Genomic DNA, 23,332 nt, shown 5'->3' with positions numbered 1-23,332 from the left:
CGTGACCAAAGAGGCCAAAACGTGCCTCCTAGAGAGGCGAAGTCGCGTTGCATGATGGGATGCCCCAAAGACATCCACGAGTCAGGGAGGAGTTTCCCCTCCTACCAAGAGATGGCCCTCATCTGGCAACAGTTGCTAGGGTGGGGAAGCAATAGCTGGTCCCTGTTTTCTTTAACCCTATTCATAGAATCCTAGAGCGTCAGAGTTGGACGGGACCTTGGGGAGCCTTTCTAGTCCGACTCCTCCTTATACTGATGGGGAGACTAAGGCCCAGAGAGAGGCAGGGACTTGGCCAACGCCTAGAATCCAGGACTCCCAAACTTACCTACCAAAGCGAGCTCCGCCTTAGAATGTACCAGGGACTGGCCTCAGCACGGGAAAGGGATGTGTGTGTGTGGCGGGGAGGGAGAGGTGAAGTCACAGGTGAATTAGGTACACTTTCATTGAGCCAATGATATAGGTTCCTTGGGGATATAAAGATAGAGATTTCATATCCCCCCGCCCTGTTTCTGTTATTTAAAAACATTTTTCTTTGAGTTTATCACCAATACACTGTATCTTTTATTTCTTTATGTTATTTTTTATATTTCTTATATTTGTTCATATTGTCATCGTCTGTCTCCTCCCACTGGAATGTAAGCTTCTAAGGGTAGGGCCTTTTATTGTGTTCACCTAGATCTTCTCGGTGCCTGCGTAGACAGCACAGGCAGGATCTTAACAAATATTTGTGGAATAAACGAATGAATGGGGCTGAGGTTTTGAGACTCAGAGAATGGATTCTAAGGTGGACTTGAGTCGGGTTCAGGTGAATTTTGACTGCCTTGTGCCTCTTACTACCTCTGGGACCTTGAATGGAGACCACTTTCCTGAGCCTGGTCTATAAGATGGGTGAAAGGAACACTTTTTGGTATATTCCTTTGGTAGGATTGTAGTCAATGAGAGAACGCAACGTCAAGTGACTAGCACAGTGGCTGAGACTTAGCAAATGCTCAATAAACAGGAGCAATTATTTATTTATTTGTTTGACAGACAGAGATCACAAGTAGAGAGGCAGGCAGAGAGAGTGGGGGAAGCGGGCTCCCTGCTGAGCAGAGAGCCCGTTGCAAGGCTCGATCCCAGGACCCTGAGATCATGACCTGAGCCTAAGGCAGAGGCTTGACCCACTGAGCCACCCAGGCGCCCCAAACAGGAACAATTATTTTTTGAAGTGTGGAAGTGAGCTGTACAAACTGGGAGTTCGGAGAGTAGATTTCTGCCAGTTTTGGGTGTTTAATTTTTTTTTTTTCTTTGTAGGCGGTACTAGGGTGGGACGGAGGGCAGAGGGGGAATTTAAGACCTTGGTTGGATGAGACAGGCGAGTTTGGAACAGTAAACTACGACATCTGGGCACGGGACTGGGGCAGGAGAATTAGTTTTATCACAGGTGGGGAGGGGGCTAGAGGACACCGTACCCGCGAAGGCCTTGAATGGGGCGGGACAGACCATGGCTCCAGGTATGGGTGTCCCGCTTACCAGCAGTGTGATCGCCTCCCGAGTTTTTGTAAAAGCTGAGTGCTGGTGCCTTCTGGCTGGGGGTGGGCGGCGCGGACTAGGGGTGCGCTCTGGGGGCGGGGCAGAGACGCAGGGTACGCCTTCGGGGCGGGGCGGCGGCACGGGGATGTGTCCTGGGGGCGGGGCGCGGAGGCTGGGCCGCTGGGGGGGAGGTGGTGCGGTGGCGGGGCCTGGGGGCGGGACCCACGGGGCCGAGGGGGGATGAGGGGGCGGGGCTCAACGCGGGGGCCGGTCCCAAGGCGGGTCCTGGGCGGCGGGCGGGGCGCGGCGGCCGAGGCCCGGAAGCGGACCGAGGCCGCCCAGGTTCCCGCGGTCTGGCTGCCATGGACGAGGCGGACCGGCAGATCCTGCGGCGGTGCCGGGTGCAGCTGGTCAACGAGCTGCAGGTGGCCCCGCTCTGGGACGTTCTGCTGACCCGCCAGCTCTTCACGCCCGCCATGATCGAGGATATTCAGGTGCGCCCAGTTTCCCGCTCCGCGCGCAGACTTCACGTCCCAGCTGGGGTCAGGGGGGCCGCGCGGAGAGGGTTGCTGAAGCCTCAGGATGACTTTAAGGCCGAGCTCCCACTCTTTCCTTCCGATCTGTGCCCTCAGTACCCATTCCCTTTGGGGAATCATCCTGTGGGAACCCCCTTTTACCTCGCGGCGTTGAGCCCACTGGTTCGTCCAGCGGAACCGTGCCATCCCAAAAGCCTTTTCCTGGCTTGGAGAGAGTGATGCCCCGCCCCGCCCCGCCCCGCCCCGCCCCGCCCCGCCAGCAGGCCCTGTTGGCTGCAGCAGCACTGTATTTCTGCCCGGGAAGGAGGCCTGTGTTGTTGCTTTTCATGGAGGTTCAGGGCACCCAGCTGGAGGGGTTGAGTCACCCTGCCTGGGTCCCTGGCTAAGTCACTGATCGTCTTTGAACGTTAGTTTCCTGGACTCTGAACTGGGTTACAACGGTAGTAGCGTGCGAACCAAATGAGCTAATGGATGTGGAACTCTAAGGTCAGGTGCAGAGCCAGGGCCTAGCTGCCTGCGCCCTGCCCACTTTGGCCAGCCTCTCCTGTGCTAAGTTTGTTTCCTAAGGGGTTTTGGAGGTGAGGGGCCTGATGCAGGGAATGGAGAAAATAAATATGCGAGGTTCTCTTTAAAAGCAGGGGGAATCTAGGAGGTATTTCCTACCAGGAGATGTGAGTGGCTTTCCCGAGGCCCCTGCCCTGGGGGCTGCTTGCAGACCGAGTGTCGGTTTCCTCCATCATCATCCAGGAGCTTGACCTGACCTAGTGAGGAAGTCTTTAATAGGATAAGGGTCATATGAAAAATTATCAGTGAATAATAATAAATTAAAAGGAGTCTTATGGGCATCTGCTCTGTGGCCTGTACTAAAGAGTGGAAATGGTTGAAGGCCATCTCTGTGCCTTCAGATACAAATTCAAATGCCCACAGAGGCCCAATGGGTGGGCATTGCGGTGGGCAGCCCCCCAGCTCCACCTCAGTATGGTCATTCCAGAATGCTGGCCCTGTGTGGCCAGGTTTTTAAAGAGAAGCTGAAAATCCTGATTTTGATGTTAAATTCCCTGATTTTAAATGTTAGCGACAAATTCAGATTTTTATTTTATTTATTTATTTTTAAAAGATTTTATTTATTTGACGGAGAGAGAAATCACAAGTAGGCAGAGAGTCAGGCAGAGAGAGAGGGAAGCAGACTCCCTGCTGAGCAGAGAACCTGATGCGGGCCTCGACCCAGGACCCTGAGATCATGACCTGAGCCGAAGGCAGAGGCTCAGCCCACTGAGCCACCAGTGGCTCCTCACAGCTTTCTTGGCGTGCGCACACAAAGGCCTCACCCCGCACCACTGTCTCCCATTCCAGCTTACATTTCTCATTTCTCTGAATTCACTCTTCACTTCCTAATGTTCTCTGGGGTCTCAGCAAAGCTTTACATCCCATGCTGGAGGCCTCCCTGGCTTCCCAAGTCTGAGTTGGATTCCTCTGGACCCTCCTAGGCTCACGAGCTTTCCCACCTGACACTTCTCTCTTTGCTGTGTCACTGTTGATTTGTGTGTTTGCAGCCCCCGCTAGATGTCAGCGTCTTGAGGACTGATACTGTCCACTGCTGTATTTTCAGCACTTAGCACAGTGTTGGGCTCATCAGAGATGCCTCCAAAATACTGAATGAATAGATGAGCAAAGGCTGGCAGGTGGCACACACTCAGTGTAATTGCACGCAGAAGTTTTGCACACGTGCCCAATTGTTTAGACCTATGCTAGATGGGAAATGGGGGGACAAAGTGAGAGTCACAGGACATTGTGTGGATAATAGTGCCATGTCTTTCTTTCCAAACAGCATGCAGGCTCAGGGTCTCGGAGCGATCAGGCCAGGCAGCTCGTCATAGATCTAGAGACCCGAGGGAGTCAGGCCCTTCCTTTGTTCATCTCCTGCTTAGAGGACACAGACCAGAACCAACTGGCTTCAGTCCTGAGAGCGCGTCGGCAAGCGGAAAAGCAGAATCCAGAGGCTGTCAGACCCCGGAACCCCATGCCTGTGGTGGTTGGAGCAATGGGCCTCACACCAGAGGATCTCAGAGGGAAGCAAGGTCCGTCAAAGCTGACTCCTGGAAAACTTGCTCCAGTGGTGCTGGGGCCTCAGCAGCTCTGGCCAGCCAAGCTCAGGCCAGAAGTTCTCAGACCAGAGATGCCCAGGCCAGTGGACAGTGGTTCTGGACGATTCAGTGATGCCTGTGAGTACCAAGAGAGTGGTTAGTGGGTAGTTGGACCTTTGAGGTTAGTGACCTTGGATATCCAGATCTCTCCCCAGGTGTGGGAAGTTCTCAGCCATTATTTTCCTAAATAAGCTTGCTGCCCCTTTCTCCCTCTCTTCCTTCTTCTGGGACCCCAATAATGCATAGATGTTTCTTTTCTTTTTTTTAAAGATTTTATTTATTTATTTGACAGAGATCACAAATAGGCAGAGAGGCAGGCAGAGAGAGAGAGAGGAGGAAGCAGGCTCCCTTCTTAGCAGAGAGCCCAGCGTGGGGCTCGATCCCAGGACCCTGAGATCATGACCTGAGCCGAAGGCAGAGGCCTTAACCCACTAAGCCACCCAGGCGCCCCAGATGTTTCTTTTCAAGATAACCCATAGTTCATGTAGGCTTTCTTTTAACCCATAGTTCATGTAGGCTTTCTTCATCTTCTTTGTTCTCTGCCGATAATTTCAAAAGACTTGTTTTCTACTTCGCAGATTCTTTCTTCTGCAGGATCGAGTCTGATATTGATGCTCTGTTGCATTTTTAATTTGATTCATGGCATCCTTCAGCTCTAGAATTTCTGTTTGGTTCTTTTTTATGATTTCTATCTCTTTTGTTCATGTGTTATTTTCCTGATGATGTTGAATTGTCTTTGTGTGTACTCTTGTAGCTTAGTGAGCTTCCTTGAGACCGTGATTTTGAATTCTTTGTCAGGCACATTGCAGGTTTCTATTCTCAGGGGTCAGTTTCTGGAAAATTATTGTACTCCTTTGGTGGTGTCCTATTTCCTTGATTTCTCATGTTTCTTGAAGTCATGTGTTGGCTTTGCATTTTTTTTTTTTTAAAGATTTTATTTATTTATTTGACAGGCAGAGATCACAAGTAGGCAGAGAAGTAGGCAGAGAGGCAGGCAGAGAGAGGAAGGGAAGCAGGCTCCCTGCTGTGCAGAGAGCCCGATGCGGGGCTCGATCCCAGGACCCTGGGATCATGACCTGAGCCGAAGGCAGCGGCTTAACCCACTGAGCCAGCCAGGCGCCCCTGGCTTTGCATTTGAAGGAGGAGTCATTTGAAGGAGTCCTTACTGACTGGCTTCTTCATTGCATCCAATCTTGGATTATTTTGTACCAGCGGTGTTTTGGAACATCTCTGCTTGATTCCTGGACTTCCACAAAGGCAGTCTTACTTGTGGGTGATGGTCAAAATTGGTGTTCATTGTTGGGGAAGACAGTAGGAAACTCTTATTTGTGCCATTTTGATGATGTCCCTCTCTCACTTTATGGATCGATACTACTAATTTGGGGAATGAAAGAATTCCTCAGTTGTGGATACTAGTTATATTGTCGGGGTGCCGCAGTATTTTGAAAATGAGTGATAGATTCAGATTTAAGGCTGTGAACTATAGGATTCTTTAGGCAGGTAAAACCACTTCCAGTTAAAAAATGGACATGAATGCTTTTCTGGCATGGCTTTAAAACTCTTGAGAGAATAGTTCCCAGCGAGGGGTCCCAGCCCTCTGTGAGCAATGAATGGCACAACTGTGGGATCACGAGAATAGGCTCCAGTACCGCTCACCTTGCACGGCAGCTCAGAGATAGCCACCAAGTTCTCTTTGTTTAAGAAGAAAAATCCTACTACCTTACAGGCTGGTGGTCAGTGCTCTTCTTGCTAATCAAAATGAAAACTCATTTGACACTGAAGGAAAAATGATCACCTTTACTCATTCTGCAAATACTTGCTGAGGACTTTCTGGGTGCTGGGCTCCACGGGTTCTACAGAAGGAAGTGTCCACTCTCCTAGAGCTTCCCTTATGCCTTTCTGTTTTAGAATTTCATGTGAGTGGAATCACGTCATGTATACTCTTCTGGCTCCTTTCCTTGGCATAACAACACAGCGTCGTATGTGTCTGTACCTTGTTCCTTTTCAGGCTGTGGAGCATTCCCGTGTATGGCTTTTTTCCTAAATTGTCTATCCATCAACTCATTGAGGAACATTTGGATTGTTTCTAGTTCTGGGCATTAAGACTATAAGGCTTTAGGGGCGCCTGGGTGGCTCAGTTAGTTAAACATCAAACATCTGCCTTCGGCTCAGGTCATGATCCCAGAGTCCTGGGATCGAATCTTGCATTGGGCTCTCTGCTCAGTGGGGAGCCTGCGTCTCCCTCTCCCTCTGCTTGCCTCTCTGCCTACTTGTGATCTCTCTCTCTCTCTCTGTCAAATAAATAAAATCTTAAAAAAAAAAAAAAAGTAATGCTTCAGTGGGGTTGCCTGGGTGGCTCCGTCGGTTAAGCATCTTACTTCAGCTTCGGTAATGATCTTGGGGTTCTGGGATCGAGCCCTGCGTTGGGCTCTGCACTCGGCGGGGAGTCTGCTCCTCCCTTTCCCTCTTCCACTGTTCCTCCTCCCCACTGTGCACGCGTGCCCTCTTTCTCTCCACTAAATAAATAGAATCTTTAAGGAAAAAAAGGAATGAGGCTTCGGCGATCATCCACAGCCCAGTTGTTTTCTGCTCACGCACTCATTTCTCTTGTGTCTGTACCTGGGAATGGAATTGCTGGTCAGAGGGTAGGTGTGTGTTCAACCTCACTGGAGACTTCTGAGCTGTTCTGCAAGGTGGCCGTGCCCCTGGTCTCCCACTAGCACTGCCTGATGTTCCCCAAATTCTTGCTCTTTTATACTCAATGGCGCCCCTGTTGGGCCAGCCATTCATGTCTTCTCTCTCTCTCCAGGCACTCAGGAGATTTCCAAGCAAAATGCTGATTTGGTGAGTCTTCTTGTGACCTGGGGTCAGCTGCCTTGGCTTTGGGCTCTTCTGCTCTACACATCCCAGGTCCTTCCCTCTGCAGCTGTCCCAGAAGCCCAGGGAACCGAGCCCAGCTGGCGGGAGGGTCCCAGGCCCTCTACAGCTCTTCCCGGAGCCGACTGTCCAAGCCTCCCTGCTCTTCCCTTGACTGTGAAGTCGGGGGCTCAGACCTTACGTGAGGCAGCTGTCAGAATCGGCTATGGGACCGAGTCACTCTCACTCATAGCACTTGTTGTGTGAGTCCTGCGTGCCGGTCCTGGGCTCCATGCTGCGATCCTGGGAGTGGACCCCTTGTGTTTCTAGTCCTTGTGCTAGACCATCAGCCTAGCAGAGGCCACGTACACAAAGAAATAATCTCAGTCTAAATGGTGTTAAACTGTGACAAAAAGGACGGGCTACTGTGAGGGAGGATTCCTGGGGACCTGGGGAGCCTGGCTGGGAAGTGGTAGCCGTCCTGAGGGTGGGCCGGGCCACGGGTCTGTCTGCTGCAGGAGCCACCCACACGGTTCTCGGGGGCTCCCCTGGATGGACAGTCTGTCCAGTCCTTTTAGGGCAAATGCCTCTGGGTGTTGGATTTCTAAGCTGAGGGCCACTGTGGGAACTGGTCTTCTCTCCCAGGTTCGCTCTCTGTGTGCCCTCCTGCACATGCTCACGCCCGTATGGGTTGCAGTCTGTGTGCTTTTGCCCCAGAATGCCAGGTGTAGACGCTGCTCCCCTGTCAGAGGGCGGGCAGACCCCTCTTCTCTCCCCTCTCTCCAGACTGCCAGCTGCATGCATAAAAACCAGGGGCTCGCCTTTTCTCCTGAGGGGGGCCAGCGAGCGCCCTGCTGACACTGGTCCTTGTGCTTGGGCAGGCCTACGCCCTGAACGCAGACCCCTGCGGCCACTGCCTGATCATCAACAACGTGAACTTCTGCCTCGAGTCGAGGCTTACGGCCCGCACCGGCTCCAACATCGACTGTGAGAAGCTGTGTCAACGCTTCCACTTGCTGCATTTCATGGTGGAGGTGAAGTGCGACCTGACGGCCAAGGTAGGGTTGAGGTCCACGGGGAGAGGTGGGGGCGGGGTGGGGCAGGGTCCCGCGACCCACCTGACGAAGCCCAGCGACTCCCTGAGATGAGCCCTGAAGACTGGAGCACCAGCAGAGCCAGCGTGGCTCCGGGGGCGTCCCAGGTCGGGTCGCAGCCTCCGGGCGACCTGGTTGAAGACGGGTCCACCCCTGTGTCTCTGGACTTTAGCTTCCTCATCCAGACAGCAGGAAGGGGATCCCCTCCTCGGGTCACTGTGAGGAGTGAATGAACCATGCCCGAGCCCAGCACCTTGTCGCCAGGAACGGTGGCTCTTGTGACTGTCGGGGCAGTCCTTACGGCAGTGTTGGCCGCGGGAGCAGGGGACGTGCTCTGCCCAGGTGGGCCTGGCGTGGGGACCCGATCCGTCCATGCTCTGCCTTATCTGCCACCTTCTCTCGTAGCAAATGGTCCAGGCTTTGGTGGAGCTGGCGCGGCGGGACCACAGCGCCCTGGACTGCTGCGTGGTGGTCGTCCTCTCCCACGGCTGTCAGGTAGAGGTGCTGGCTCCTTGGGCAGCGGCCTCCGAGCTGAGAGGGAGGCTGAGCTGAGAGGCCATGACAGAGCCCCGGTCTTTCCTGGGTCCTGGCTTTGTGGGAAGAGCCATGGGGCCCTGTCTTTCCCCTGTTGGTTTCCTGGGAGCCATCTGGCCCTCTGAGGAGTTGGAATCTCCTCTGGGAGGGTGCCGTGTTCCTGGGAGAAGCCATCTGGGAGAGAGAGGGAAGGAGGTTCTGCTCACCAGAGCTCCCACCCTGGATTTCGTTCAGAGCCGGGCATAGCACACAGGAGCTCCCAGCTCCTCCCTCCGTCCTGCTCGCTGTGGTCCCAGGTCCTTTGCTGGGTGTCAGGACGCTGGATCCACTCAGGGCTTGGCCATTAATGTGCTAGGTCATTGTGGCCCAGCCTCTCTCCGTGCCTGGGCCTCAGGTCCCTCACTCATCTTTTCATGTGAGGGTTGGACAGATCAGAAAGGAGGCCTGTAGTCCCGCAGGGGGTTGCATAGTGTTTTCAAAATTGGGAACTTTGTCATAGAAATCAGGGTTTTCCCGCCTCTCTTGGAAAACCACAGTGGTCTGGTGTTACTAGGCCACATCCTCACAGAGCGAAACTCCGGCCTGTAGCTGGGCAGGGAGTGCCCCCTTTTCATTCGTGGTGTGACCCCCAGACCAACAGCATGGTCTTCACCAGGAACTCATGAGAAATCAGACTCTCAGGCCTTGCCCCAGACCTCTTCATGGAGAGCCTGCACTTTGACAGGGCCCCACATGCAGAAAGTCTGAGAAGAACAGAACAGTGGTTCTCAATGCTTAGCTGCATCAGAGCCTCCTGAAAGACCATGTTGCTGGTCCCCACCACCAACGTTTTGAGCCTGGTCTGGGGGAGCCCAGGACTCAGGAAGCCTTATGGGTTCCCGGGTGATGCTGATGCCACTGGTCCAGGGACCACAGTTTGAGAACCACCGATCTAGAAGAAGCGGGCTGCACTCTCCAGTTAGGCGGTTTTAGGCACGTGAGTCTGAGACCTCCGGAATGTAGACTGGCTGGACCCATCCAGAACCAAACTCTGTCTGAGTCAGGCTTGTGCCCCTGGCTGGGACCTTCTAAACGCTTGGCCCCACAAAGCCACTGGAGAGTGTGTTGGATTCTTACCCCGGCTTTTTGGTTTTGTAACCAGGATTCTTGGTCTCCTAGGCCAGCCACCGCCAGTTCCCGGGGGCTGTTTATGGCACGGACGGATGTCCTGTGGCCATCGAGAGAATTGTGAACATCTTCAATGGAGCCGGCTGCCCCAGCTTGGGAGGGAAGCCCAAGCTCTTCTTCATCCAGGCCTGCGGTGGGGGTAAGCAGGTCCTCAGTCTCCCTGCCGATGACTCCAGTGGGAGGAGCCGTCCCCGCCTCCTCTCCAGCCCCTCCTGATGCCCAAGGGGTCTGTCCGGGCAGTCAGAGGGTCCCAGACATGGCCCCTTTGCCCGAACGGCTGCACCTGCCTTTGTCTCAAGTAGGCCTCAGCTTTGTCTGGCCTGTGGAGGTTAGAGCCTCTGGGGCTCCTCTTTCATTTTTCTTATCATTCCTTCAACCTGCCTCAACTAGACCCTCTTTCTACTGTCCCAGAGAAAGGGAGGCCAGAGCCAAATTACTAGAATTCCCAAGGGCCCAGGTATTGGAGATTTCAGTAATATTATGTATATATATATATACACATATACATATATACATATATATACACACATATGTGTATATATCCACATATGTGTATATATATACACAAACATATATACACATATATACGAACATATGTAAATATATATATATCTTTTTTTTTTTTTTTTTTTAGAAAGAGAGCACATGAGCAGGGGGTCGGGAGGGGCGGAGGGAGAGGGAGACAAGCAAACTCCCTGCTGAGTGGGGAGCTGGACGTGGGGCTCTATCCTAGGGCCCTGAGAGCACAACCTGAGCTGAAACCTAGAGATGAATGCTTGCTTAGCTCGCTGAGCCCCCAGGCGCCCCAGCAGCATATTCTGGATGTGTTCATCTGTCCCATATTGTTCCATGTTGGTGGGGTCAGGTGAGGGGCCGTGGGTTGTCTAGGAGAGCAGGCTCTGGTCACATGACATCTGATAAGTGTTTATTGAGTAAAAATTATTGTGAGCTGTGATACCTGGCTGTGTGTTAGGTGCTGGGGATACAGGATAGACAGGGTCTCTGCCCCCTGGAATTTGTAATTTGACTGGAATTGCATCAGGTCACGGTTGTGACCCATGCTCGTAAGTTGACCATGAGTGACTGGGAATGCCAGGTTCCATCTTGGTGGTTCCTTGCTTCCTACACAAACATGGGCTGGTTTATCTCTAGAAGCCTTGGCAAGTGGAGATAAGAACAGAACCTCCTAGCGTCGCTATGAAATATCTTGCGTATTACAGCACTTAACACGGTGCCTGGTTCATTCTTGTAGCTGCAGACCTGGACTCTCCCCGTCCCCCTGGCCCCAGAGGACCCTGTGTCGCCTAGGAGCCCCCTGCCCCCCATCCCCAGAACAGTTACCTCAGAGTTATGGTAAGAGGAAGGTGGAAAGGCTGCTGCTCTTGGGGTTGTAGAAATCCGCTCCCACTCATCATTTTTATTATGATCCCAAAGTAGTCAGCCGTTGTTCTTACTCTGAAGCAAATGGTTCTTCCTTCTTGTGCGAAGAGAGGGAAAGGTGAGGTGGGCAAGGAAACCATGGACAAGGTTGAGCTGGGACACAGCTTGCTGGGAAGGTCACAAGTAGCTGGTCTCCTGGCTTGTTGCGTCCTCATTGTCCCCTCTCAGCAGCACGGTCACTCTCCGGACTCCTTAGCTGGCCCGCGAGGTCTGCAGCCTCTGTTCTGCCCTCACAGCACTTTGTCCTTGTACTGAGATGGCCTTGCCCCCGGTCAGCTCTCCTGGGGGCAGGACCAGGCCTGTCTGCCCCTCAGCTGGGTCCCCCCAGCCTGGCACAAAGCCCACAGCATGGTTGCATCTTCTGTGGATCCTGATTATTTGATTTTGAAATAGCAAAATTTTGAGCAAAATTTTAAATAATATTGATTCCCTTCACTAAAAACAAACCTCCCCCCCCCCCCCAAAAAAAAAAAAAAAAGAAAAGAAAACCCAACTCCGTGGAAACAGCAAGGTTTCAGAGCTGGAATGCGTGATTGTGAGGCTGCCTTTGGAACTGCGATCCCGGCTCGGCCCCAGGTGGCAGTGGATCTTGTGTGCAACGCGGTGGCCACATGGGGGTGGTAGGAAGACCGAGAACAGAAATGCTGACCTGCCCACAATCTGGGGACACAATCGGGGTGTCTCCTTGTTTACAGGCATTTGAACATCTGCCCTGGATTTTGGTGAATCTTGGGTTGCTTTTGCAAAATACACTGTTGTTACAATTTCAGAGTTTTAAAATTTTTGGACAAGTCCCGCGCCCCTTCCATCAGAGGTGGCACACGCCCCAAGGCAGAGACACGCGCCTCGAAGCTGGTAGCGCTGGTGTGGCCTGTCGGGAGGGGGTAGCGTGATATAGCGTGACCCGGCCCCATGCACTTGGCTGGAGCCAAGCGGCCTCTGCCGGGCCGAGCTGTTTACTTTGGGGTCGCCCCTCTTCAGACTTCCAGGGCTCATGCTGAGAAGGCAGAAGGGAGCAGTGTGCTGCAGGTTGTGGATTTTTTTTTTTTCTTTCTTTCTTTTTTTTTTAAAGATTTTATTTATTTATTTGACAGAGATCACAAGTTGGCAGAGAGGCAGGCAGAGAGAGAGGGGGAAGCAGGCTCCCTGCTGAGCAGCAGAGAGCCCCACGTGGGGCTCGCACCCAGGACCCTGAGATGACCTGAGCCGAAGGCAGAGGCTTTAACCCACTGAGCCACCCAGGCGCCTGCTGTGTGTTTCCTCTTACGGGGAAGTGAGGGAATAATGCGGTTGCTGTGCAAGGGTTTGTGGGAACACCGTTTTCAGTTCTCTTGGGTGTAACTCTTGTAACTTGTTTTTAAAGCTTTTTAAAAAAGTTGCTGCACCCCCCCCCCATTTTTCCTAATGAATGTATACAACTTTTGTCATAGTAAAAAGTAAAGGTTGGGGGACACCTGGTGGCTCAGTCAGTTAAGATCCAACTCTTGATTTTGGCTCAGGCCATGATCTCAGGGTCGTGAGATCGAGCCCTGCATCGGGCTCCATGCTCAGTAAGGAGTCTGCTTGAGATTCCCTCCAGTTCCCTCTGCCCCTCCCCTGCTCGCCACCCGCACCCCCCCCCAAATTAAAAGAAAGGCAAAGCTTCTGTTTTTGTTTCTTGCTGAGGTTTGCTCAGCCCTGGAACCCTGGCTGCAGAGGGAATCCGGTGGTCTTAGGCTGGGCCAGGCCGGATGTCACCAGGAAGCGAGGAGCAGGAGCTTTGGCCTGTGGGTGTCAGTGATAAGTGGTGTGTCTGTCTTTGGTTCCTGCAGAGCAGAAAGACCATGGGTTTGAGGTGGCCTCTGCTTCCCCCGAAGACAGGACCCCAGGCAGTGACCCCGAGTCAGACGCTGTCCCATTCCAGGAAGGCCCGGGCCCCTTTGACCAGCCGGATGCCGTATCTAGTTTACCCACACCCAGTGACATCTTTGTGTCCTACTCCACCTTCCCAGGTGAGTGCGTCAGGAGAGCACCTCCTTCCAGCTGGCGGGTCCCCTGCTCTGCCCTCGAAGCAGCTGTGCTGTGAAGGAAAGACGTGGGTGTGAGTCTTGGCTCTCCCTCTTGCTGAGGGACCCTAAGCAAGTTCCTTGGCCTCTCTGAGCCTCAGCTCGGTGGATGCAGGCAAGGCACTGAGGAGGCAGAATTTAAGGGCGGACCTGCTCTTGGATTTGTAGACCTCACTTGCCTCTCTCTTGTCTTGGTCCTGTCTCGGTCTTCTCATCTTTAAAATGGGAATAGCAGTTGCACTTCAACGGGCATCCTGGGGATTCTCGAGGTGGGTAGTGCCTCGCTGAGAATGCTGACTGGCACGTAGCAGGTGTGAACACGTTAGTCTCCTTCCTTTCTCAGCCCTTGGGTGAGTCATGTGACTTCTCAGAGCCTTGTTACTGGGAAAGCAGGAATCATGACCGGAGTCCCAAGGTGGCGGTGAGGGTGAGATTAGGTCCTGTCCGGGATAGTGGGCAGAGATGTGGGCCGCTCCTGCGGGCCGTGTGAATGGGCCTAAGTCCAGAGGCAGCACCAGCCTGCACATGGTGGGGGGGTAGGGCTCCCTAGTAAAGCTCATCCTGTCTGCTTCTGCAGGCTTTGTTTCCTGGAGGGATACCAAGAGTGGCTCCTGGTACGTGGAGACCTTGGATGGTGTTTTTGAGCAGTGGGCTCACTCTGAAGATTTGCAGACCCTCCTGCTCAGGGTGAGTGTGGCCTCCCTCTGGGGGAGGAGAGGGAAGGCTGCTGGGAGGGGCGTGCATCGTCCTCGGGGGAAGGCGGGAGGGTCCAGCAGGGCCCCGGGCCCACACCAGAGGATCCTCGTGCACCTTGGCTTGCCGGGAGAGTTGGTGCTTCTGCTTCTCTGAATTGCAAGGTGTTACTGTTATGGTGACATTGGCCCGTTCAGAGGGCTGCCTTCCTGGCTCCTCTGAGGTCCCAGGCTGACGCTGGGATCCCCGCTGGCAGGGCCAGTCCTCAGGGCAGGGCAGGATGGCGCAGTGGCCAGAGCATGGCGTTCCTGAAGGCGGTCATGGGGCCTGCACCCTTCGCCACACCGTGTACTCTTTCAGGCTTGACGCTTGAGAATTATGATTTCCTCAGTATATGCCCTTCTCAGGGCAGGGGGCCCGGTGAGAGAGCAGAAGCATGGCCTGATGGGTCCCCAGCCTCCCTCCATGGAATCCTCAGAACAGCTGCCTCCTCCACAGGTCTCAGAGCTCACGTGGGCCTCTCCCACTTGCTCAGCTGTTTTGTGTCATGAGAAGGTTCTAGAAGGGCTGGGGCCATGCCTTCCTCCTGGGGAGGCTGTGGCTCTGTGCTTTGCAGAGCAGAGCCAAGGACAAAGGAAAAGCAAGTGAAGGACTTGAGGGGGCCCCGTGTGCCGTGGCTCTGGGCCAGTGACCTCAGAGGCAGTGGGGGGCCGTGTGGGGTCAGGCTGGGAGTCCCTTGGGGCCTGATCCCTTCTCTCAACTCGTCCTTAAGCGAACCCCTCGATCTGATTGGAACTATGTGAATTTTTGAAGTTTGAAATTTTGAATTTTGAGTTTTCTAAACTTACAGTAGAGATATTTTTCTTTAAACACCCTCCCTCCCAACTTGAGGAGACTGCAGGTTTTTTAAGTAGTTCTAAAGCTTTTATGTATGGACGTATGTATTTATTGAAGTGTTGTTGACACACGTAGCGATGTTCTGTGAGTTTCAGGCACACAACACAGGAGCTGGCCATTCTGTACGTCATGCTGTGCGTACCACGATAAGTGTAGTCGCACTCTGTCATCATACAAGGTTATTACAATATTATCGACATATTCTCTATGCTGTACTTTTCATGCCCGGAAGTTTCTACCTCTTAATCCCCTTCGCCTATTTTGCCCATCCCCCCACTGCCCGGCCCTGGAGCATCGTTTACAACAGCCAAGATACGGAAGCAGCCCAAGCGTCCATCCACAGATGTGTGGATAAAGAAGACGAGGTATAGATACACAACAGAATATTACTCAGCCGTAAAAAAGGACGCGCGCTCTCCATTTGTGACAGCATGGATGGAGCTAGAGGGTATTAGACCCCCAACGTGAAATAAGTTAGAGAAAGACAAACAGTATAGTTTCACTCGTGTATAGAATCTAAAAGATAAAACCAACAGACAGAAACAGACTAGACACAGAGTACAAGCTGGCACTAAGACGGGGCTGGGTCAGTGGCCATTCCCACCCATGGGCCATGTTACTTCCATCGAGAGCGCTCACAGACCTCCCCGTGCTCATGTTTTCACAGGTCGCTAATGCTGTTTCGCAGAAAGGGTTTTACAAACAGATTCCCGGTTGTTTCAATTTCCTCCGGAAAAAACTCTTTTTTAAAGTGTGATGAGGGCCAGGGCCCCTCCCCTACTCACCTTGCTTTACTGTTCTCCCCAAAACCTTCCTGCCCACAGAGGAAGTGGCCTGGGCCCACGGCAGCCGAGGCCCCATCTATCCTACAGCCACGGTTGTCATTCTTTAAAGGGGTTTGTGGCCTGTTGTGGGTCTACTCTTTCCTCACTGGTGGCCAACAGGCTCTTAGCAGCTTCCACATTGGAGACAAATGACGGGATACAGAGGAAGAGGAGCGGAAGATGGCCAAGGACACCACAGGGCTCTTCTCAGCTGCCCTTTCTCCAACCAGTGGCTGGGGCCTGTCACTCCGCTGTCGTCACTAGAGGACGGCATCTCAGCCTCAGTACTATTGACATTTGGGGCCAGATAATCCTCTGTTGGGGGGCCATCCTGGGTGCTGGAGGGAGTTTAGTGGTGTCCCTGGTATCTGCCCGCAGACGCCTGTACGCCTCTTCCTGAGTAGCAACAACCAAAAATGTCTTCAGACATTGCCCGGTGTCCCTTGGTGGGACCCCGCTTGAGAACCACTGATCTGTAGGAAATTTTGGCTACAAACAAACCAGCATCTCTCTTAGATCAGCAAGTTTGGGGCTACTGGAGTCTGGACAGCTGGAGTCTGCGAATCCTAAATGAAGTTCTAAGTTACCAATTTTTCTTATGTTCCAGTATTCTTAAAAAAAATTTTTAAGTGAATATGGATAGCTTTTTTTTTTTTTTGCCTATTTCCCCCCTCATTTTGTTCCAACTGTTTGTTTTTCCTTATAAAGGAGTTTTTTGACTTTTTATTTCTATTTTTTTTAAAGATTTATTTGAGTGAGAGAGAGAGAGGGGAAGGGCAGACGGAGAGAAAGTCCCCAACAGACTCCATCCTGAGTGCAGAGCCCAACTCCAGGCTCAATCCTATGACCCTGAGATCACGAGCCGAAACCAGGAGTCAGATTCTCAACTGACTGTGCCACCCAGGTGCCCCAGATTTTGGCTTTTTTAAAAAAACGTCACCCAGGGCGCCTGGGTGGCTCAGTGGATTAAGCTTCCACCTTCGGCTCAGGTCATGATCTCAGGGTCCTGGGATCGAGCCCCACATCGGGCTCTCTGCTCAGCAGGGAGCCTGCTCCCCACCCCCCACACCGCCTGCCTGTCTGCCTACTTGTGATCTCTCTCTCTGTCATATAAATAAATAAATAAAAGCTTAAAAAAAAAAAGTCTCCCCATCTCTTACTTTATTTGAACCCCACCCCATCTTAGGAAGGTGACTGGGCTGGGAGCTGTGTCCTCGCGGCAATGAGGTCACAGGTAAGGCACCATCCCTGAGGTCTTGCCAGATCTCCAGACCGTAGCCAGTTCGTAGCTCTCAGGGCATGGGTGTGAGTCTTGTTTGCTGAAACTCACCAAGATAGGGATTCATGTAGTTGTCACCTCATTATTATTTAGTTCCTTGACCCTTCTAAGTCTGCACTAGTCGCCGGGACTTGTGGTGGTTCGTTATTTGCAGTCACCTGTGGGCCACATCCAAGCAGATAACCCAGTTGACCCAGCAGAGCAGAGCAGGGCTTGGCAGTTTCTGGCTTTCTCCCTCCTGAAATTCAGGCGAATCAGGTGGCCCTCTCTTGGGGATCCCTGGTGACCTTCAGGAGAACGGGATGTTACCACAGCTCTTCACGGACCTGGGGGGTTTCTTAGCCCAAGGTGCTGTTTGGGGCTCAGGGCCATGGGCCTACGGACATCCAAACACCAAGAGCCGAATGTGTGCATGGGCAGGTGTTTCGATTTCATTTGTTTCTCAGGGGGATCGAGAGCCCTGAAAGGGTTAAACCAGCGGTGACATATTTGCAAGGCACTGTGCTGCGTTGCTTTCAGAGGCCGGTTATCAGTGTCCGGTTAGCGGTGTCCGTGGAACCCTTCACCAGGCCAGTCCTGCCTCTCAGTGCTGCTGCTGGAGCTCCACGGCGCAGGGACTCGACTCTCGTGCGAGAGTGTGTGTCCAGTGGGTTCACGGCAGCCACAGGAGAGGGGACGATAGGGCACAGATGACAACGTCACTCGTTATGGTCGTAATAAAGAATATTACTGATCTGTCCCAAAGGACGACCTAGAGGGATGGACTGAGATGTAAAATGTGATACCGTGTTCGGGGACGGCGTGAAGAGTGAGATGCTATTTTTGGCTAGAAGATACTCTGTATGAACGTACACAGGTATATGATACAGGCATGTACGTAAAGTCCGGAAGACCATCCACCATGCTCTTAACAGTGATTATCTCTGGAAGGTGGGATCGGAGACATAAAATGAGGGGGACTTTCCTGTTTTACTGGGTACACTCCTGTATTCTAGTATTCTGACAAAGACTGTGTATTACCTTCTCAAATAAAAATAAACATTCCGCTGGTGGCTGCTGAGAATGCGAGTGTTGCTGTCATTCCACGAACATTTGTTGAAAGGATGAATGCCCTTGGCCACCTGTCCCCTGTCCCCACCCTGCTCGTGCGTGGCAGGTGCTCCCGGCTGCACACGGCACGCCCCAGGCTGGGAACACAGCAAGGTTTCAGCGGGGCCTCTGCAGCTGCTGGGGCCGCTTCCACCAGAAGACAGCTGCCTGCTCGAATGTGCCAGTCCTGGAGCCCATTACTGGACACGTGTACCTGCTCCCGCTGCTATCCCAAGAGCTGCGGGGGGCCTCTGCCCAGCCTCCCCAAGCTTGCCTTTCCTGTTGATCTCTGACATCTGGCCATGCTTTCGGCTATGGCCTGCTCTGTGGTGCCTCTGTCTGGCTCAGGACAGCTGATGCTGGGATAAAAAAGGACAGTTGCCCCCCAGCCCCTTCTTTGGGTCCCCAAGGTTGCTGCCAGGATCAGCTGCTCGGTGGTGACTCACGCAGCAGCTGTGCTGGAAAGGGCCCCGGGGTTTGGCTGGGGAAGTGTCCCTAAGCTCACCTTCCCGCCAGGCGGTCTTGCGCCGGGCTCTTTTGAAATCCTGATGGAAGCCTGCAGTCCAAGGCTTGGATTTTGCTTTGCCCCCAAGGGAATCACGGCTCCTGCACCCCTAACCCCCTCCAACCCCCCCATCCCCCGAACTGAGCAAACACAAACCACAGTGAATTTAACAGCCACACCCTTCTTTTTTTTTTACGTTTTTCTCCAGCAATCTTCTCTGGACTCTCCGGTGCCTGTGACCCCTTGATGGCAAAGGGCCACCAGCAGACAGACAAATGGACAGAGAGCCTGTGTGCGGTGATGAGTCCCAGAGAGGGCCACCTGCTCCTTTGACAGTGCGGTGTCCCTCCTGCGACCACGTGCTCATGGCTGTGGTTTCACACTGGATTTTTTTTTTTTTTAAGATTTTATTTATTTGACAGAGATTACAAGTAGGCAGAGGCAGACAGAGAGAGGTGGAAGCAGGCTCCCCGCTGAGCAGAGAGCCCAACGCGGGGCTCGATCCCAGAACCCTGGGATCACAACCCGAGCCGAAGGCAGAGGCCTTAACCCACTGAGCCACCCAGGCTCCCCTCACACTGGATTTTATTTATTTATTTATTTATTTTTAAAAAAGATTTTATTTATTTGAGAGAGAGAGAATGAGAGAGACAGAGAGAGCATGAGAAGGGGAGTAGGAGAGGGAGAAGCAGACTCCCCACTGAGCAGGGAGCCCAATGTGGGACTCGATCCCAGGACTCCAGGATCATGACCTGAGCTGAAGGCAGTTGCTTAACCAACTGAGCCACCCAGGTGTCCCTCACACTGGATTTTAAAACAAGAGCATCAGTTTGATTCAGTTGAACAGTTCTCTGCAAAATAAACTTAAAAGGCTGAAATCACGTGCCAGCTTTCCCTCGCTTCGGGCGCTATCACAAACAGCGCATGCAACTCCCCTGTGTTCTAGGCTTCTGTAAAATTGTAGAGGGGGTCCTGGTCTGGTTCAAGTCCATTTTACAGAAGAGCAAACCAAGGCAGTGGACGTGCCAGGAGGTAGATGGAAAAAAATGGCCCCGATCAGCGTGGAGCCCTCCTGGTCCCTCCCAGGAGCCATCACCAGACCCCATGCCTGCTCCTCCTCCCCCAGGCACCCCTCCTAGGCCGGCCTTTCCTGTGAGGTCTCCCTGCTCTGGCTGCTTCCATCTGCTGCTGATTATATCTGTGGCTGCTCCCCAGATTGGTGCCAGGTTTTTGCGGTTTTATTTTATTTTTTTTTTTAATAATTTTTATGGTTTTCTTTACAAACAAATGTGTGTCCGTTGTTTACAAAATTAGGAACAGAGCTGGCGTGGAGCTTACAGGAGACCGCTCTCTGGGGACATATTCATAATAGCAGTGGGACCAACTCAGTCCTGGTTTGCCTGGTCTCTCCCCGTCTAAAATGGAAAGTCCTGCATCCTGGGAAACCTCTCAGCCCAGGGCAAACTGCAGAGTAGCTGTAAAGGGAGTAATTTCTAGGGCGCCTGGGTGGCTCAGTGGCTTAAGCCTCTGCCTTTGGCTCAGGTCATGATCCCAGGGTCCTGGGATCGAGCCCCACATTGGGCTCTCTGCTTGGCAGGGAGCCTGCTTCCTCCTCTCTCTCTGCCTGCCTCTCTGCCTACTTGTGATCTCTGTCTGTCAAATAAATAAATAAAATCTTTAAAAAATAAAATAAAGGGAGTCATTTCTAATCATTCATGGTGCAGGGGTCTCCAATGATCAGGTTTTGGGCTTTGCAGATAAATATGTTTATAGCATTGGAGGGTAGGGCCTACATGCAGAAAAAAAGCAAAAATAAGATAAAATGCCCTCGGAGTCCTAAGGAAGCCACTCTTAATGCCTGAGGAGTATCCTTTGTTTTCAAGCTCTCTGGACAAGGCCACCCTCTAGGCATCTTTGACTCCCAGAGATTGCGGAGGCCCAAGGAGGGGGACCCAACTAGGGTTGCCTAGATCGGCAGCCTCCTCCAGGGGCTCCTGCCTAGCTCTCAGGAGGAAGGAGGGGGCTTCTCAGACCCTAGGAGGGCACTGTTCTTGTGGCGCCAGGTGAGCAGGACAGGGCCCAGGAGGCTCCGGGCTTCTCTGGTTCTCACTGAGGGGAACCACTCCATGAAGCCGGAGAGCCGTGTGACTACAAGACTGGGGGCTTGTGGTAGTCACTGCAGCGGAGGGAGGCCCCGTAGCTGACTGTGGCATACGCTTCCCCCTGGCCACTAATCCTCTAGCAGTAGGGTGTCCTGCCATGGTCCCCCTGAGGAAAGCCACAGTTCTGTCAGGAGGATCCCAAGAGTTTTGTGGGGCCATAGGAGTGGAGGGGGCTGCCCATGAGAGCCCCGTGTTTCCCACGTTTGCAGCGAATTTATATCCTGTTCCACCTGGGCTGTCATGTTCCCTGAGGCCAGCCAGTACGGTCATAGCTCAAGGCGACGCCATCATGACCAGGAGTGAACACTGGTTCTCTCTTTGTGCCTGGAACAGAGCTTGGCTCTTTATATGCTTTATCTCATTTAAATGTCACAAAACCCCGGAAGGTAAGTATTGTGAGCATCCCTGTGTCACCGAAGAGGAAAAAACAGACCCTCAGAGGTTGTGACTTGCCTGAGGCTGGTCAGGCAGTATGTGAAGGAGCCCCCAGTTGGGAAAGATGTTTTAGTGAGGTGAAAGTGAGCTTCCCCAGTGGCCCCAATGACACCGTCACCATCACCTCCATTATGAGTACCATTGCTACAAATGACAGGATTCGTAGTATTGTAATTCTCCACTTGAACATCAGTAGGCTTTTAAAATTTTTTTAACTTTTTATTAACATATAATGTATTATTAGCCCCAGGGGTACAGGTCTGTGAATCGTCAGGTTTACACACTTCACAGCACTCACCATAGCACAGACCCTCCCCAGTGTCCATAACCCAACTACCCTCTCCCTACCTCCCTATCCCCAGCAACCCTCAGTTTGTTTTGTGAGATTAAGAGTCTCTTATGGTTTGTTTCCCTCCCGATCCCATCTTGTTTCATTTTTTCCTTCTCTATCCTCCAAACCCCCCACATTGCCTCTCAAATTCCTCATATCAGGGAGATCATATGATAATTGTCTTTCTCTGATTGACTTATTTCGCTCAGCATAATACCCTCTAGTTCCAACCACATCGTTGCAAATGGCAAGATTTCATTTCTTTTGATGGCTGCATAGTATTCCACTGTGTATATATACCACATCTTCTTTATCCATTCATCTGTTGATGGACATCTAGGTTCTTTCCATCGTTTGGCTATTGTGGACATTGCTGCTATAAACATTCGGATCACTATGTTTGTATCTTTCGGATAAATACCCAGTAGTGCAATTGCTGGGTTGTACGGTAGCTCTATTTTCAACTTTTTGAGGAACCTCCATGCTGTTTTCCAGAGTGGTTGCACTGGCTTGCATTCCCACCAACAGTGTAGGAGGGTTCCCCTTTCTCCGCATACTCGCCAGCATCTGTTGTTTCCTGACTTGTTAATTGTAGCCATTCTGACTGGTGTGAGGTGGTATCTCATTGTGGTTTTGATTTGTATTTCCCTGTATTTCCCTCGTATTTCCAAGTGTTGTGGAGCACATTTTCATGTGTCTGATGGCCATCTGGATGTCTTCTTTGCAGAAATGTCTGTTCATGTCCTCTGCCCATTTCTTGATTGGATTATTTGTTCTTTGGGTGTTGAGTTTGATAAGTTCTTTATAGATTTTGAATACTAGCCCTTTATCTGATATGTTGTTTGCAAATATCTTCTCCCATTCTGTCAGTTGTCTTTTGGTTTTGTTGACCGTTTCCTTTGCTGTGCAAAACTTTTGATCTTGATGATGTCCCAATAGTTCATTTTTGCCCTTGCTTCCCCTGCCTTTGGTGATGTTTCTAGGAAGAAGTTGCTGTGGCTGAGGTCGAAGAGGTTGCTGCCTGGGTTCTCCTCAAGGATTTTGATGGATTCCTGTTTCACATTGAGGTCCTTCATCCATTTTGAGTCTATTTTTGTATGTGATGTAAGGAAATGGTCCAGTTTCATTTTCTGCATGTGGCTGTCCAATTTTTCCAACTTTTCAAAATTTTTCCAAATTTTCCATTTGTTGAAGAGACTGTTTTTTTCCCACTGGAATTCTTTCCTGCTTTTTCAAATATTAGTTGACCATAGAGTTGAGGGTCTATTTCTGGGCTCTCTATTCTGTTCTATTGATCTATGTGTCTGTTTTTGTGCCAGTACTATACTGTCTTGATGATGACAGCTTTGTAATAGAGATTGAAGTCTGGAATTGTGATGCCACCAACTTTGGCTTTCTTTTTCAACATTCCTCTGGCTATTTGAGGTCTTTTCTGGTTCCATATAAATTTTAGGATTATTTGTTCCATTTCTTTGAAAAAAAATGATGGTATTTTGATAGGGATCACATTAAACATGTAGATTGCTTCAGGTGACATAGACATTTTCACAGTATTTGTTCTTCTAATCCATGAACATGGAACATTTTTCCATTTCTTTGTGTCTTCCTCAATTTTTTTCATGAGTACTTTATAGTTTTCTGAGTACAGATTCTTTGCCTCTTTGGTTAGGTTTATTCCTCAGTATCTTATGGTTTGGGGTGTAATTGTAAATGGGATTGACTCCTTAATTTCTCTTTCTTCTGTCTTATTGTTGGTGTAAAGAAATGCAACTGATTTCTATACATTGAT

General features: G+C 51.6%; 1 protein-coding gene across 3 annotated transcripts; it reads left to right on the top strand.

Annotated features, from left to right (window-relative positions):
• Positions 1 to 1,813: 1,813 nt before the first annotated feature.
• CASP9 (caspase 9) lies at positions 1,814 to 16,138 on the top strand. 3 transcript variants are annotated; one of them, XM_032863477.1, is made up of 9 exons: positions 1,814 to 2,006; positions 3,877 to 4,270; positions 7,002 to 7,036; positions 7,930 to 8,106; positions 8,548 to 8,637; positions 9,835 to 9,982; positions 13,095 to 13,274; positions 13,906 to 14,015; positions 15,586 to 15,752. In XM_032863477.1, the coding sequence occupies exons 1-9, from the start codon at positions 1,875 to 1,877 to the stop codon at positions 15,673 to 15,675; spliced, it is 1,356 nt and encodes a 451-aa protein (XP_032719368.1). In that variant the 5' UTR covers positions 1,814 to 1,874; the 3' UTR covers positions 15,676 to 15,752. The 3 variants fall into 3 exon arrangements, with proteins under 3 accessions (XP_032719368.1, XP_032719367.1, XP_032719369.1); XM_032863476.1 differs by having other exon boundaries at positions 3,877 to 4,273; positions 7,005 to 7,036; XM_032863478.1 differs by lacking the exons at positions 8,548 to 8,637; positions 9,835 to 9,982 and having other exon boundaries at positions 3,877 to 4,273; positions 7,005 to 7,036; positions 15,586 to 16,138.
• The last annotated feature ends 7,194 nt before the right edge of the window (positions 16,139 to 23,332 follow it).

The sequence above is a fragment of the Lontra canadensis genome, unplaced genomic scaffold (genome assembly GCF_010015895.1).
Source record: "Lontra canadensis isolate GAN:19392208 unplaced genomic scaffold, GSC_riverotter_1.0 scaffold25, whole genome shotgun sequence".
NCBI lineage: Eukaryota > Metazoa > Chordata > Mammalia > Carnivora > Mustelidae > Lontra > Lontra canadensis.
The sequence above is the reverse complement of the archived record's forward strand: the minus strand, read 5'-3'. Positions and strand labels throughout refer to the sequence as shown.

Coding starts and splice junctions, on each gene's coding strand:
- CASP9 (XM_032863477.1), top strand. CDS start 1,875: ATGGACGAGGCGGACCGGCAGATCCTGCGGCGGTGCCGGGTGCAGCTG. Junction 4,271..7,001: donor TGGACGATTCAGTGATGCCT/GTGAGTACCAAG, acceptor CTCTCTCTCCAG/GCACTCAGGAGATTTCCAAG. Junction 9,983..13,094: donor CATCCAGGCCTGCGGTGGGG/GTAAGCAGGTCC, acceptor TGGTTCCTGCAG/AGCAGAAAGACCATGGGTTT.